The 17,660-nt window shown below is 44.2% G+C and overlaps 1 protein-coding gene across 1 annotated transcript in view; it reads right to left on the bottom strand.

Annotated features, from left to right (window-relative positions):
* DAP (death associated protein) overlaps window positions 1-16,915 on the bottom strand; it is a 241,648-nt gene extending 224,733 nt beyond the window's left edge. The window contains exon 1 of the mRNA XM_086965296.1: window positions 16,718-16,915. Coding sequence (XP_086821422.1) covers window positions 16,718-16,772 — 55 coding nt within the window. The 5' untranslated portion in view covers window positions 16,773-16,915. The remainder of the gene's footprint in view (window positions 1-16,717) is intronic.
* Between the last annotated feature and the right edge of the window lie 745 nt (window positions 16,916-17,660).

Consider the following 17,660-nt stretch of genomic DNA (forward strand, 5'->3'; position numbering starts at 1 on the left):
TTCCATGGTCAAATGCTGTATGCAAGCATTGTTCCCGAGCGGGCCTGGAGACATAGAGACTCCCATCTGGCCTCCTCTGCATTTCTCTTCTATACGAATTGATACTTTAAGCAAAATGAAGTCTGTGCTTTTGCAGACAACAGTGCCCATCACGTCATCAAAAGAGACGTATGATCTCCTAGTTGCAAGGACAGCTACGGAGGTTCATGACCTTTTATCAACAAATTGCCCCGTGCATTTCGTAGAAATGTTGAGCCAACTCCTTAACATGTCTAGTGCCACAGGCATCCCAGGCATTTTTAAGACTATTTTTACGGGACTGCTAACACCATTTCAAGCAATTCTGGGAATCGTTCCAAATTTTGTCCACTCTGTTTTTGGCGGCATACCCGTATTTTTGGGACTTGTAGCAGGGATTTTATTTTTGACCCTCCTGCTCCGATATGGCAAGCCACAGCTCAGACATGACTCCTATGGGAATGGAAGAAACAATCCTAGCAGTGCACTACCGGGACAGAATAACTAGAGTCCTTGGATTGGCCAAGCTGAGAGATCTAAACATGACCTGGTTTCTTTCATTCAGACCGATATGGCAAAACTGCATCTTACCTGTACTTCGATGTATGCTATGCGGAGATGAGTGCGTGTTGGACACCTGTCTTTCACTTCCATCAGCAGTACCAATGGATATCAATACTTTGCTAAGTACGATAACGGCTCACGCATTGTGTTGTCCCCAGCGGCTACCAATCCTGATGACGGCATTCGTTGAGACCCCTGTGCTACGACTAGGTGGTAACAGTGGAGCGAGTGACAAAAGCAACATCACCCAGGTACGACCTTCTGTGAGCATTGCTGATCCAGCCTTTGATGACAGCAATCATTCTCACACCTGCCAAGTTACAGCACTATCGAATTTGGTTGAACTGTCACCTGATTTTGTAGACCAATTCTTTGAGAGCCTGTCTGATATGATGTTCTCACCCGAACAGAAACAATAACTTTAGAGAAGCATTCCGACACACAGCGTTCCCATGAACCCTGAATTCGGCCTTCAGTTTTGAACAACAAAAACTGCTAAAAGCGTTGGAACTCTATTTCCCAATTCAACAAGAATTCTTTTGAATTGAACACTTTTTAATATTCACCTTTTTTCTGGCACGAAAAATTCTTTGCTTAAAGTAGAACTATTCATAGAGAACAGAAGTTTCTACTTCTATTTTTAGATACATCTAGAGACATAATTTTACACCAGCCTCTAGCACATTTTACTGCAATGCATTTATATGTGATGAAATTATCTCGCCCTTCTTTTCTGTATTCAGAGATATTTCAAGTGTAATTCTTTTTGCAAAATCGTTCATTGATTTCATATGCTATAATTTTGAATGATTTCTATGCTTCAAAAACGTACAGTACCTATATTTTCACGTATTACAAATACGCCTATTTCAAATGCATACATGTATTTTGGGGTGGACAATGTTACACATGCATCTTATTGCTCTAGTTTTAGTAATTTGATGGACATGAATTCGTGGAGTGGGTGTAGCGTTCTAATCTAGGACCCTGATCGATACTGTGACCTTATGCCCCTATACGGCTATAAATCCATTTATTCCCTATATTGGCATAACTGATCAAATGCAATATTCAGAAACTCGTCTCTGGCCTCACACGAGCAGAGCCACATTTCAGAATCGCTTCCTCTGTCACTTCCTTTGGAGCCAATTAGTGAAATGACATAGCAGAAGTTACTATCTAAGATTCCTAGATTAACACTCCGAATTCTTCAAAAGATAAAAACTCAGCAACCTGGGAAAGCCCCGCTTGCTATGTTTTGATTAGTAATAGAACTCTAATGAGTACTGATAAGACGATCACTTCCTAGTGACATCTTTATTGACGTCTTATGTCCAAAAACTTACGTCAAACAAGGTACCTTTCAGGTATAAATATTACCAACGTTGCCTTAAGCAAACGCTGTCTCGTTGCTGATGATACCATCGCTGCTATCGCTACTGCTATCGCTGCTAATGAGCGAACGATGGTGTGGTGAACTTAGGAGCTGAACAGCGGTCCCCCTGCAAGAGCCCAGCAGATGCAAGCTGCCCACGGACGCTGCCCCTCCTCTTCCTCGACACGCTGAGAGAGACGCGGTCTTTTCTCCTGCAGAGAAATCCATCCCCGGCGTTTCCAGCCTACCCTTGCGGGTGACTGGGATATCGGGTCCCTGAAGGAGATACCAGACCTCCATCATTCTATTCCAGAGGTATGGTGATGACTAAACCCTTAGAGAGAATTCTTGAAGCAAACCTTGGCAAAACCAACTTAACTTAAAGCTACTTACTTACTCCCCTCCCAAGTATTAGGCTTAGGTCAGGTACACTGGGGTAGGCGTAGTTAGAAGCACCAGTTGAGTATTTTAGCCGAATGTATATATGTTTTATTCATTTTAAACCATTGTATGGCTAAGAAACCATATCAATGCTTTTACAGTATTATTTCGCAATACTCATCTTACTGTATGTACTTTTTATAATAAGTCTTGCAATTGTGGCAATTCATTTCTCTTGTACGAGAAGAAATACTGTTCGATATATGTTACCCTTTATTGAAAACGCCCGTCTCTCTATTCTCTACATATTGTGAAAGTAATCTGCACAACCACTGACTGAGTAAAATAACTGTCTATTGTTCACACGACTCTAGAGATTGACTCTTATCTGAGGAGCAAAGTTGTCATGTTGCACGGTTGTTGGAAAACTGAATCCCTTCTTGTCTGTACCAGGGAAGCTGATCCCTTCCTATTCAGAGAAGAAAGTTTCCAGTGACCTCTGAGCTAGTTGGTAACAAACCCAATTAAGTTTAGCATAGTCAGTAGAGGCCTGGAAGATCCACACTTCTACGTCGATACTACTGTTTAGGTTATTCCAATGCGCAGGGCCTATTGGGAAAATAGGAACTACACTACAAAGCACTTGGTAGAACTAGCCCTTGGTAAAATTAGCACTTTGTAGGAATAACGCTTAGCACATAGAACATATAATAACTGTAGCACCAAATAGCAAATGTAGCACACAACCAGTAACCACTGGTAAAAGTTAAGTACCACCTACGCAATCCTAAACACCTTAGGCAAATATCACGCAGGGAATCATAAACTCACTAGCCTAACCTATACTAGGAATAACAACGACCTATGCATAAAAATAAATTTAGGGGTATATGCCATAAGCTTTACACATGATGCATGAAGACACATTCAGAGGTGTAGGTAAGACACATGATGCATGAAGACACATTCAGAGGTGTAGGTAAGAAGGCATTACACATTAGGCAGGTAATCACAAATTGCACAAAGATCACATGGGGCCAAAAACATGTACCCCACGCAACGGCACAACACCAGAACTGTCCCCCAGGCCAACTGGCCTCTCGGGGGCTGAAACATCCTGTGTCCACTGTTATATCCTTATGATGATGCAATGTTCCATGGCCTCTGTGCTCACTGGATTCCAGAGTGTGGAATCCAGGGGGCAGTACACAGATGAGCAGTCACTGGATGTGTTGGTCTTGGATCTCCCTGGGGTTGTTACTATAAATAAACAACTTAATTTATCTTCAACTCTGCTCTACTTGAAGTCATTTCAGTGGCCACGAGGATGGGATGTTTTGAAGAATTTCAACTGAACCAATGAAGACTTCATGAAGAAAATCAATTGATGAACTGAAGATTTTCTCTCATCTTATGAATACAACAACCCCAGATTATATTTGAACATTTCTGTGGATTTCCAAGGCATCTGATGTATGTATTCAATTTTTTTTTACCTACATCGTGTTAATATTTCACTTTTTAAACTTATCTTTTTGCGTTTAAAATCCGAACTAATAGATAAACTCTTTGTGGTAAAATCTTGCCACTTTATTTAACCTTTTGCGCAATTCTAATACCTTTGCATAAGCTTTTGCCAAAGTATAGCGCAATTTCGATATTTCTTTTAACTAAACGCAATTCCAACGTTAAAGATCTCCTTGCACTGCCAACGTTTCTTACTTGAAAAACGCTGTATATTTTCGATTGGATTCCTTCGCGTGCACTCGATCCTTCATTGTCTTCGTGTCTTCTCATGCGTCTGCATCAACAAAGCTTCCACGTCAGGATACGTCAACCACGCTCCTACGTCACGGCGCATTATCACGTTACTACGCATACGTGGCGGCCATTTTGAATTACCATGGCAACTTGATGCCATTGATCGTCACGCCACAACTCAGCTGCAACTTGTTGTTTACACGCGTTTTTACACGCTACATGCAATTTTCTTCGTCACAGTTTAGAAACGCTACCAAACTTGTTCATTTTTATAGCGTTTTCTTTTAACCTCAAGCATCTCTATAAACTGGAACTATTTATCAACAAATCTACTACTGCTACAGTCTACAGCTGACAACGGTGACTACATTATTTATTTTAATTCATTATTTTATGCTAAAAGTGACAACGGTGACTACTTTTATTATTTTAATTATTTGTTTTTTCTCCATTTTTTCTTACTGTTATTGTGTGCTTGTTATTACATTTGTGAATAGTATGGATGTTTCATCTTCTGTGATTGCTCCCCCAAAATTTTTACAATCCCCTGGTCCTCCACCCATGAATTGGGAAGATTGGTCTGAATCCTTTGAGACTTATTTGGAGGCGATAGGTGGTGATGTATTTTTGCCATCCAGGAAACTAGCTTTATTAAAACATAACTTGGGAGTTGAGGGCAGGAAAGTCTTAAAAACTTTACCTACCATCATTCGTGTCGTTTCAACTGTTGTTGACAATGATGAAGGTAGTGAAACCAGTGAAACAAGCGCAAATGATACATCCATAGATGTATATTCTGATGCATTAAAAGCATTAGAAGAAAATTATGGAAAGAAAACCAGTATTGTAGTTGAAAGGCACAAATTTTTCTCCAGAGCACAGCTACCTGGCGAAAATGTGCAACAATATGTGGCATGTTTAAGAACTTTGGCCATTACATGTAAATTTAAAGATTTACACGAGGAAATAATTAGAGATCAATTTATAAATAGAGTTAAAAACATAAAAATTCAAGAACGTTTACTTGAACTCAAGAATCCATCCTTACAGAAAACACTTGACACTGCTAGAAAAATGGAGAATACTTCCCATTATGTTAAGGAGTTAGGTTCTAAAGATGAGTCAAGTAATGTTAATGCTTTAACTTCTAGTTACAAAAAGTCAGATTCTAAAAGTGATAATAAGGAATTCAAACCCAATTTCAAAAATAAATCTGTTTTCGCAAAAAGAGTATGTTTCAGATGTGGTAGTCAAAAACACACTGCTGACTTCAATAAATGTCCTGCTAGTAAAGTTACCTGCATTAAATGTAAAAAAATTGGCCACTTTGCCAAGTGGTGTAGGACTGGTGATAATAGCAATTGGAAACGTTCAGTTAATCTTGTTGAATCAAACGTTGAAAGTGATGATGAAGAAATTGACAGCAATGACAATGATATTGAGGTGATGATGCTGCAAGATGACTTTGTCAATGATATATCTGATGATTATGGCCCACCTAAATGTGAGGTGTTAATAAATGAAGTTTACATGATGTTATGGGCAGATTCATGTTCACCGTATACCATTATCGATAAAGATATGTGGGAAAATGGGAACAAATACTCCTTAATAACTCCTGATGCACAACCTAAAGGGTATTGTGGCATTAAATTACCAGTTGTGGGTTATTTTGATGCTAAAGTGACTTTCAAAGGAAGGTCTTGTTCAACAAAAGTATATATGTTGTTGAGCGAGGACGTGCACTATTAAGTTGGAAAGATCTTAAAAAGATGGGGTTACTACTTAACCCAAATCATCCTGATCAAGTAGTGTTGGCTTATGATTATCTTGACCAAGTTTTACTAACCAATGAGGATTCATCTTCAAGATGGGAAACTATCTTTCCTAAACTGTTTAGCAAAAATTTAGGATGTCTGATCAAATTCGAACATAAAATTATATTAAAAGCTGACAACACTCCATCTGTCCACAAAGTAAGGAATGTACCTTTTGCTCTACGGAATCCTTTAAAGGAAGAATTAAATAGGTTATGTGATGCTAAGGTAATAGAACCTATTGAAGCTTCAGAATGGCTTAGTCCCATCGTTTTGGCTCGCAAACCCAACGGAAAAATTAGGATGTGTGTAGACCTGAGGGATCTAAATAAAAATATTTGGGTGGATAGATATCCCCTACCCCATATAAATGAAATGATCTCTAGCATCAAAAATGCCATGTATTTTTCTTCAATTGATTTGTCAAATGCATATCACCAAATCAAGTTACACGCTGATTCTAGACATCTGACATCTTTTATTACACCGGAGGGTGCTTTTCAATATCTCAGGATGCCATTCGGATTGGCATCTGCGTCCTCAGTTTTTCAGAGGGTCATGTGTAGCATTTTGAAGGATGAACTGAATGTTAGAATTTTTCAAGATGATGTTCTTATTTGGGGGAAGGATTTAACTTGTCATGACCATGCAGTTCACAATGTGTTGCAAAAGTTACAAGATGCTGGTTTAACTGTGTGTGGCGAAAAATGCAAGTTTGGAGTGAAAGAAATTGATTATCTTGGTCATACTATCTCCAATGAGGGTGTTAAACCTAAAATGAAATTATTAGATGCTATTGAGAAAGCACCTCACCCCATTAATAAGGATCAATTACGATCATTTTTGGGACTTGCAGAGTACTATTCTAAATTTGTCCCAAACTTCGCTGATAAAGTACATAGTTTAAGACTACTAATGAAGAAAGGTACCTCTTTTGTATGGTCAACTTTGTGTCAACAAGCTTTTGAGAACATCAAGAATGATATCACAAAAGCTGTAGCTCTTAAACCGTATGATCCTAAACACCTTTCTATTATTGTGGTGGATTCCAGCGCTTATGGTTTAGGTGCTGTTCTTATGCAAAAGCATGATGGAATTGAACGAATCATAGCCTTTGCGTCTCGCACACTTAAGGGTGTTGAACCTTCATATTCAGTAATTGAAAAGGAAGCGTTAGCATGTTGGTGGGGTGTGGACCATTTCAAGACTTTTATTTGGGGAACTTCATTTGAATTAAGAACTGATCATCGACCTCTTATTGACATTTTTACCACTAAAGGTGCTTCAAGGGCTACACCCAGAATAGCAAAATGGTTGTATAGATTACAAGGATATAATTTTCAAATTAACTACGTTCCAGGTCATAAAAATATAAGTGCAGATTGTTTATCTCGCCTTCCTTTGCCTTGTGTCAAAAGTGATACAACAGAGGACAATGATGAGTGGTTAATTGCCAGCATTGAAGAGTCTTGCAACAATGCATTCAGCAAGCAGGAATGGGTTCAGGCTGTGTCTGATGATACTTTGTTACAACAAGTTATCAACAATCTACACGTTGGTGTAGATCTGTCTTCCCTAGACAAGTCCATCTTGGCAGACTATAAGATGGTCTGGCCGGAATTATCATTTTATGATGGAATTCTTAGGAGAGGTGACAGATTAGTTGTACCTGCAGTTTTGCGTGACAGATTATTGAATTTGTTACATGAAGGACACAGTGGAATGACTAGCATGAAAAGAAGGGCTAGAAATGATTTTTGGTGGGTTGGAATGGACAAGGACATAGACAGGTGTGTCAGAAATTGTCTGGCATGTATGTCTAGTGACAAGTCTCATAGGTCCCAAGAAACTACCATCGCTGCTACTCCTTTTCCTGACAAACCCTGGGACAAAGTAGCTATCGACATTTGTGGTCCATTTCATGTTAAAGGTATTGAAAACAAGTTTGCAATTGTCTTGATGGATTTTCATTCAAAGTGGCCAGAAGTGGCTTTTGTCAAGGATATTAAGGCCTCCAATATTATTGAATTCTGTGAAGGAATCTTTCGTAGAGAGGGCTATCCAAGTATCATCCTATCTGATAATGGTCCTCAATTTATAGCAGAGGAATTCTCAGTTTATCTTAACAAAGTTGGCATTAAACACATGACAACGTCTGTATATAATCCAAGAGAAAATGGTTTAGTAGAAAGATTCAACCGAGTGTTGAAAGAATGCATTCAACTGGCCAGCAATAATGATGATGATTGCAAAGATGCTGTCAAAGAAATGTTGTGGTGTTACAGGAACACTCCCCACACAGCTACTGGAGTATCTCCATTTTCTTTATTAAAAGGGCGTGCGGCTGGATCTAAAGTCAAGCCCGCTTGGATGTCCAGAAACCGTCCAAGTGTAGTTGACAGCAAGATTTTATCAAGTAAGGTTCAACGATACCAAAACAAATATGTTAATTGTCACAATTCAAAAATCAACTGTAGTGGTAGAACATTTAAGGTTGGTGATTGGGTACGTTCACAATTAATGGGGAATCGGAAACCTGGTTCTTCTAAGTGGTCTAAACCCAAGCAAATTGTCTCAGTTACAGGTAACGTTGTGAAACTAGATGATGGTAAACAATGGAACATAAGAAGCATTACAAGATGTAATGATCTTGAATGTAAACACATTTTTGGTCAGGCTGCAAGTTCTCAAAAAACATCTGTTGAGAAGAGAAATGATGTTCCTGTTTCCACTTCTTTATCCTCTGTGCCCAAATGTAATCCTGTTTCCACTTCTGTTCCCACCTCAGTGTCTTTATCTACTAGGCCTAAAGGTAAACCTGTGTGGATGAAGGATTATGTTTGTTCATGATTTTGATAATCATTCTGACACATGATTTTGGGTTACAGTATGTTTCTTGTTTTTTTCTTTCAAGTTTTATTTCTTTGTTTTTATAGAAAGGGAGATATGTTATATCCTTATGATGATGCAATGTTCCATGGCCTCTGTGCTCACTGGATTCCAGAGTGTGGAATCCAGGGGGCAGTACACAGATGAGCAGTCACTGGATGTGTTGGTCTTGGATCTCCCTGGGGTTGTTACTATAAATAAACAACTTAATTTATCTTCAACTCTGCTCTACTTGAAGTCATTTCATCCACGTCAGGGCAGGCTGCACGGGCATCCAAGGAAGAAGGTGCAAGGGCCTAAACGTAGCAGCTGCCCACTAAGTGATGGGCAGCTGTAAGACCTGAGCCTGGCACCAGCGTGCCTCCTGGCACTCTTGTAGGGCCCTGAACAAACAATGGGGCCCAAGGACACGTGGGAGCCTCGTGGGCTCAAGACACAAATGCCACCACACTGGGGGCGGGGAGCGGCCCGCTGCAAACCAGGGCCGCTCTACCCTCCAAAATGCCCCCAACAATGCGGGTGGGGGAGCCTCTCTGGCTCTGAACAACGATGTGCCCTGGAGCCTCGTGGGCTTGGAATACAAACTGCCCCTTCGTCGTCGGAGTACCGCTCTGGGGACTCGAAAAAAGCCAATACCCCGGGGTTGTTGGTTGAACCTCTAGGGCTCGGAAGAACAGTGGCCAGACACTGTGGAGTCCTGCTCGGGGGACTCTGATTCACAAAATGCCCCCTGCCCCCTTGTGGGCTCTAAAGGAAATGTGGCCCCCAACGTTGGAGCCACGGGCTCTAGCACAAAAATGCTCGCTGGACCCTCGTATGCCCGAATGAACAATGCCTCACCAAGCAAGAGAGCGACCCGCTACCATCCGGGGTCGCTCCTCAACTGACTCGGCGCCCCTGCTTCGAGACGCCCACTATCACCCGACCTCCTGGGGACTCCTGTCTCGCGACAGCAGGGGAAGCTGCACACGGGGCTCTCCTATCTCCACGGGGAGCCCCCTCCTTACAGCGAAACTGCTGGCGACGGCTTCCCCATGTCCCCTGTCTCGGGACCGGGCCTTCCGTGTGGAGCCGGCGAGGCTCCAAGCTGCTGCCTCCTCTTCCGGCCGGAGTTCAGGCCCCGTCCACGTCACGGGCAGGAGTGCCTGACTTCCGGTCCAGGCTAAGTTTTCGGTACTCCGGGGCTGCGGCGGTGACACGGCGAAGGCAAACAAGGGGTAGGCTCCCTCCGCATCCAAACAAAACAGCGGGGTGGGCACCCGTATTGTAGATATATATAAAAACAAAACCACTCTGCAAATATGCGGCAGGCGGTGCGGGGTGGGCACCCATGCCGCAGATCAGCCAAAAGGGTGATACCCATGCCAGGGAATTCCTCGGGATAGGGCACGCAGCACCACGTGCCATTCTTGGGGGTGGTGGGGCCCAGCACTCCCTAGGCGCTGGCAGGCCACAAAAGCCCCAAAGGTGCAGGGACAAGATCCAAGAAGTAAGGCAGGAGAGGGGGGCAAGGGCTGGGCCTAGGGGCCAGCTCACAGGGTCCTCCTAGGCAGGGAGGCAGTCGCAGTGGTGGTTCCTCCTGGCGCCCAGCAGCAGCAGCAGGACCCCCCTCAAGTTAGGAACAGCAAGAGAAGAACATTTATTTAAGGGGTCACTGCCCCTTTTTATACACATTCACCCTTTGTCTGTGTCTGTAGGGTGAGGGGGGGGAACCATTCGCAGCTGGTTCTGGAGCACTCCGATGTGCTCAGCCCCTCTTCTTATTCACTGGCCAGGCTAGGGTCATCAGTCGCACCACAGGGGGAGTAGCCAGCATTGTGTGGGGAAAGCCCAGCCCTATTCAGGTCCCAGGTGCACTCCTCCCTCACATCACTCATGCAGATCTCGCCACTCACCACCGGGGCAGACCCATACTGACTCCTGGAGCCAGGCTCACCAGCCAGCTCCAGCCAATCACAAGCCAGACAGCCAATTCACATAAATTACACAGACATGCCAACTTCTAGAAGTGGCATTTCCACACTAGACACAATAACGTCGCACACATCATTGCGCAGCATTTAATCACACGAGTCAACTCATACCAAACTCGAGCTTGCACTCCCCACGTATCAGGAACTACCAGGAACACATACATTCCCCATGCATTACTATGGGAGGGCAGGCCAACCTCACTACACGCACGCACTTTACCCTGGGACACAGTGGTAAAGTGCACAGAAGCCAAAAATCACTACTACCAGGTCACCATTAAAAGCAAAAAGTTCAGGGGTGAACCTGCCAGAAGGGCCAAGTCCAACACCCGGCAACAGGAAAACAACATGGTTCACCGACGACCTCAAAGAATCAAAGAAATCCTGCAGATCCCTCGAGAAAACCTGGCGCCGCGAACAGACGACAGCCCTCAAGAACGCCACCGCAAACACCACCAGTTGATCCGTACCACCAAAAAGACATCTTTCAAAGAACGGCTGGAAAACAGCACACACAACAGCAAGGAACTCTTCAACATCTTAAAAGAGCTCTCCAATCCCAACGCCAACAGCAATGACATCACATCATCACAAGACCTCTGCAACTCCCTCGCCACGTTCTTCCACCGCAAGATCGCCGATATACACAACAGCTTCGGAGCCCAGATTCCCCCCCCCCCCCAGCCACCAAACCAACACCCCCTTCAACCATCCTCAGTGATTGGACTCCCATCAGCACTGAAGACACCGCCCACGCCATGAACACCATCCACTCCGGCTCTCCTTCCGACCCATGCCCTCACCACATCTTCAACAAAGCTGACACCATCATCGCTCCTCACCTACGGAACGTCATAAACAACTCCCTCGCGTCCACCACCTTCCCAGAGAGCTGGAAGCACGCAGAGATCAACGCCCTACTGAAGAAACCCACAGCGGACCCCAAAGACCTCAAAAACTCGCCCCATCTCTCTTCTTCCCCTCCCGGCGAAAGTGATCGAGAAGATAGTCAATAAGCAGCTGACCGCATTCCTCGAAGCCAATGGGTCCCTCGATCCATCCCAGTCCAGGTTTCGAGCCAACCACAGCACCGAGACTGCCCTCATCGCAGCCACCGAAGACATCAGGACCCTACTCGACAATGGGGAAACCACCACCCTCATTCTCCTAGACCTCTCACCTGCCTTTGATACAGTTTGCCATTGCACCCTAATAACCTGCCTCCACAACGCCGGGATCCAAGACAAAGCCCTGGACTGGATCACCTCTTTCCTCTCCGACAGAACCCAGCGAGTACGCCTCCCTCTCTTCGGCTCTGCGGCCACCAAGATCATCTGTGGCGTACCCCAAGGCTCATCCCTCAGCCCAACCCTCTTCAATAACTACATGAGCCCCCTCGCCACCATCGCACACAAACACAAACTCAACATCATCTCATACGCCGACGACACCCAGCTGATACTCTCCCTCACCAAAGACAGATGAATGAAACTCAGCCGTCTGAAACGGAACTCAGAAAAGACGGAGGTCCTCATCCTCGGACCATCCCCATCTGCCTGGGACGACTGCTGGAGGCCCGCAGAACTAGGCACCACACAGACACCCACTGACCACGCACGCAACCTGGTATTCATCCTGGACTCCTCTCTCATGATGACCAGCAAGTCAATGCCATCTCATCTTCATGCTTCAACACCCTGCGTATGCTCCGAAAGATCTTCCGCTAGATTCCTACCGGAACTAGAAAGACGGTCATCCAGGCCCTTGTCACCAGCCGACTTGGCTACGGGATCGCCCTATACTCAGGAACCACAATCAAACTTCAGAAAAGACTCCAACGCATACAGAACGCATCCGCACAACTCATTCTCGACATCCACTGCCACAGTCACATATCAGCCCACCTAAGAGACCTGCACTGGCTCCCGTCAGCAAAAGGATCATGTTCAGGCTCCTCACCCACGCACACAAAGTGCTTCACGACATAGGCCCCGATTACCTCAACAACCGCCTCACGTTCTACACTCCAACACGCAAATTCCGCTCCGCCAGCCTCGCCCTCGTCCCACGGATCCGCAGAAACACCGCCGGAGGAAGGTCATTCTCCTACCTGGCGGCCAAGACATGGAACTCCCACCCCGCCCACCTACGTCTGACACAGGACCACCTCACATTCAGGAAACACCTCAAGACTGGCTTTTCGAGCAGTAGCGGCCCCCCCCCCCCCCCCACACAGTGCCTTGAGACCCTCATGAGTGAGTAGCACGCTCTACAAGTGTATTGATTGATTGAGGGAGTTTTATTAAACACATTGCTACTCTACGGGCTTCCCAGCGCATCAGATTGTTTTTAATTATTGTACACAGTAAAAGGGATACACTATGGTCCCAATCTATACATCGCCCAGGGCCACAAGAATAGATGGAGCTACTATTCTATCTGTACTAATAGGGTGATATATTATATCATTCTTATTGTGTTGATGTAGACATGCCTCATGACAGAAGAAACAAGCTGTCAGAATGAGTCATGCCAATATGGCAGACACAAATTGTTTCGAGCTCAAGACTCTCATATCTGACGTAACTGCTATTGTTTATGTGTGATATGGTTTCTGCTTTAATCAATTAAGATAAACAATACTTTAAACGATTATGCTAATTTGTTATCACAAATACTGTAAATGTTTGTGAAATTATGAAAGCTAAAAAAGAATTAGAATACTCAAGTGGAAACACACTTGCAGTGTGCATAAGTACGTCACAGTACAGATCCATCCTCTAAAGGTGTGATAGATGGGCACACATCTACACACCCATCTATCACAGATGTCACTAAAAAGGTGACCCTGCTAATTACAAGACAGTTATGTACGTGGCACTGGCTCTCCTGCAGCTTACACCCCACTCCCCCCCCGCCTCTCGCTTCCCCTCTGCACCCCTTGGACTGTCACAGGCAGAAACGAGCATCAAAGCAACTGCTGAAACTACAGCGGACTACATTGCCATCCCACAGGAAACTAGCGGTACTGCAGCAGCTGGATCCCTCAGCGTCCAAGTGACAGGTCCAATGAAAAAAATAAAAATGATATATTTAAATATGCATGCCTACCATCAGGCTCAAGCAATCAGACATGAAACAGCACAAAGCAGTTATAGTTTGTGGTAAACACAGGGTACTACCACCTCCTACACCACGCCTGTTGCCTAGAGACTACCAGTCCTACAAGGTCCTAAGGCTCAATAAAACAAAAAGGTGATAGCAAAGAAAGCCATGCCCTCCACAGCCAGGCTGTAGCCCTTAAAATACACTGAATGAGAGCCCACTGCAAAAAGTGTCAAGCATCCTGTTCCCAAATGCGTTTTGGTGACCAAAGTAAAAGGACATGCACAATCATTCGCGTTCAGACGCCAGTCTAAGGTGTGCTACCGCCAACTTCTGCCACAACATTAATCCAGACTACAACCTCATTGCTGCCCACAACTCTACTCACAGACCTTTTGACCTCGAAGTTCACTCATGAATTAGAACACGTAACATGGAGCCACATCAGACTAAACGCTTTCTGTGAAGTTGAGTAGAGTCAGCATCACCCCCCCCCCCCCCTCCCCGGTGCATCTCCATTAGTGCACAGACTATCTACCATTGTAGCCCAATTATCTTGAACACCAATGGTGCCATGTCTGAGCACCAAGAAGAAATAAGAGAAGGGAGTTGCTCGTCAGTTGACAATTAAGTACCCGAATCACTCTCCTACACACAAAAAAGAATTTATTAACAAATACTTGAACTACTGGTGTGAGTGCATCCATCAACCAACAGCACACAGGCCACTGTAAAAGAACAATGTCTTGGTGAAGGCCAAGCAAGAGAACTAGGGAAAGGCCACACACATGTTCAATAGAGGTACTATGAAACACAAAGCCATGCGCGGGAAGAGGTCCCTTGCTTGGTTAGGGGCCAAGAGGAACTCTGAAGGGAGTACACCCTCCCGTAGGTTAATACTATGTCACAAAATGTACTCCCTATACAGCCTAGTTCACCATTGGAGAATTAATTGGATAACTAGAACAGTATGTATCTTATTTGGGTAGGTGGTATGCCCTATCCAAAGTGTTTACACCACTGCTGCGTGTGGAAGGAAACAATTCCTTTTGTTATTTTATTACCTCACACACCCTAGTGGTGTTATGCTTCATCATCGGGACACCCTAACGCCTAGATGTTCGGGTGGGCTCGACCATATTTCAGAGAGCACTTAGTAAGATAGTTTTTGGGCAGGGGGATAAAGATTAAAAATCACGGTCAGACCCCAGTGTCCCTTTATTCTTGGATCTGGCAAGGATATTAAAAAATGATATATAGGGTCTCTCAGGATATTATGGTCCTAGGACCCTATTGCCAACATGTTTCTGCCCTCTGCTGCTCCATGAAGGGTGCGTGGACTTTCTTCAGGGCGTGACCCCCTGGAATAAGACAGTGTGGAGAATTTCCCTATACTGTACCGCGATACGGGCAGATAGCTGCTCCTTATTTGAACGTGAACTTTGTCGCGATTATTCAATCCATCCTGATTTAAAGGAGGATCCACTTCACGTAGGACCTCTAGGGAATGGGGTAGCCCTGTAGTCAAACCGTCATCAAGGGTCCTGCCCCGTGTTACCACCTAGTAAGTCGAGGATTCCTATTCCAGCCTGGTTGTTTTTCGTTGTTGCATTATTAAATACATTTGAATACCACACTGGTGTCGACCACAGATATTGGTGCAATACGAGACATTTCAACCATTTTATATCCTTATTATGTGTGCCAAGAACTGTCAGCAAACAAAAGTATGTATTATCAAAGAAGACTAGCTTTATGTGACTATTAAATATGGACTCTGCCTAGTTTTGTCTGGGGGCACTTGGTTGGTGTGTTCATGAAGCCCTCACCCACCAACCTAGTAAACAGCTGTCTTACGGCCACACTTGACATTCTGGAGTCAGAAAGTTAAGTGATGTGATTAATGATAAGTGCTTTTCAAATGTTTATTATCTAAGAGCCATGATAAAACAGTGCAGGCTGCGAAGAGAGAACTGCAATTGAATTATAAAATCATAAAGCAGAGGAAGGGTAATCTACAATTGTCAACCTATTGACTCATGCTTTACTGAAGCATACGTGATGTAAATTCCAACAAGACACAGGGATCGGGTTTATGACCTGTGTAATAATGATCACACCCTCGCAGTTTTCACATGTTAAATTCCGACCTGCCAAACCTGAAATTTAACAGATGAAAATGGCCAGAAAAAAAAGGTAAAACGTATGCGTTGTTAAAAAACAGATTCTGTGCGTTATACTTTATTTTCGCGTATAAAAGTCGGAATATGGATTATTTCCCAGCCGTGGTAAACCTTAACCTCGAGGTCATGGTATTAACACGTGTAAGAAAATACCACACCCTATTCCGACCAACTGATAATCAAAACTAAAGTTGGGAGGGCTTAAAACCGGTGATGCAAGGCCAACATCCATGTCCTGGCTTGATCCCATGTAGGTCGAAAAAGCGGCAAGCAATGGAGCAACTGACTTTTTTAGTTGTGGAAACATGGACAGGAGATAAGTGATTCAAAGAAAATGTGGAGATTTGGCAAGACATCCAACACAAAAAGTCGCCTCTCTACAAAGAGGACAATTTGAGTTCACAAGAAGCGCAGGGGTTAACTCATTTAAGACGTAAGCCTGTTTGAGCTGATCTGGCGAAGACTAGTATTATGAGCGATATTGCATACATGTAGTGCCTTACAGAAGCGACTAAACACAGTCTAAAACTGAGAGGTGTATTGTCCACAACCCTGGTCCCCCGTCTGCTTATTCTAATTCCACTCCTCTACCATCCTTCCTAAAGAAATTAAAGAGTGATCATTAAAAGCAAGCGCGCGTCTGATTAATACCCGCTGGTGCGTGCCCGGCTTTGGTCTCTGCTTTCTCCTTGGGGGGTGAAGACATGCTGCCAGCTGCTGCGTGCGTGTGCCGATGGGTCTATCTGGTAGCTATAAAACACATCAGCACTCTCCAGCTACCTTCAGCCCGATGCGGGCTCCGCCCACTTCAAATGGCATTGCTAACAAGTGAACGAAAGCACTTTGGGCGGAGCAGATCTTTTACGGTGGCCCTTTTAGGATCAGGCAACACGTCACTACTCCAGCCCAGCGAATTGCTTTCAACGCATCTCTGTCCTGAGCATCTTGTGTCTCTATATACAAAAAAATGGTGCCTGACTCTAATAGGGCTGCCGCCAGAACACACCTTTTCCTTCACAAACATATGATACGTGCAGACCATGTGCTCGGAGGCTCTATATCGTTCTGTCAACGTGGATCCTGAATGTAATGTGAAGTCACAATGAATATAGAAGAAAGACTGTGCCAGGGCTCCTTGTCGGCACCGTGATGATGTCATGCTGCCCGTAGAAGGGAGGAGCAGGGTGGGTGCAACGTTGCTTTACTTCAACCTTTCTGTTGATGCTAGCCAAACTAAAGCCAGGGGCGCAACTAGACCTGCCCTTTAAAGGGGGTTTAATATGTCATCCAAAAGAGGCGGGACTAACCCTTCAAACAAGAATCTAGCGTGAATTAGAGTCAGTACAAGAAACTAGCGTGAAAAAATGTGCGTTTTAATTATACTGGTCAAACTCAGAACACGTTTGGTACGTTTGTAGCGTTTATAGGTTATTGACAGAGCTCCTTAAGGGGGAAAGAATAATCAGAGGAGCTGGCACTTTTTATAGATTTAACAGTTGAGCACTTTAAAAAACAGTTTTTGCAATGCTATCTGAGGATTGTGTAACGTCCTACTTGTTCAGGTACTCGCCAATATTACAGTAGCGGTCGGCAG

This window comes from Lissotriton vulgaris, chromosome 4_1 (assembly GCF_964263255.1).
Source record: "Lissotriton vulgaris chromosome 4_1, aLisVul1.2, whole genome shotgun sequence".
Taxonomy (NCBI): domain Eukaryota; kingdom Metazoa; phylum Chordata; class Amphibia; order Caudata; family Salamandridae; genus Lissotriton; species Lissotriton vulgaris.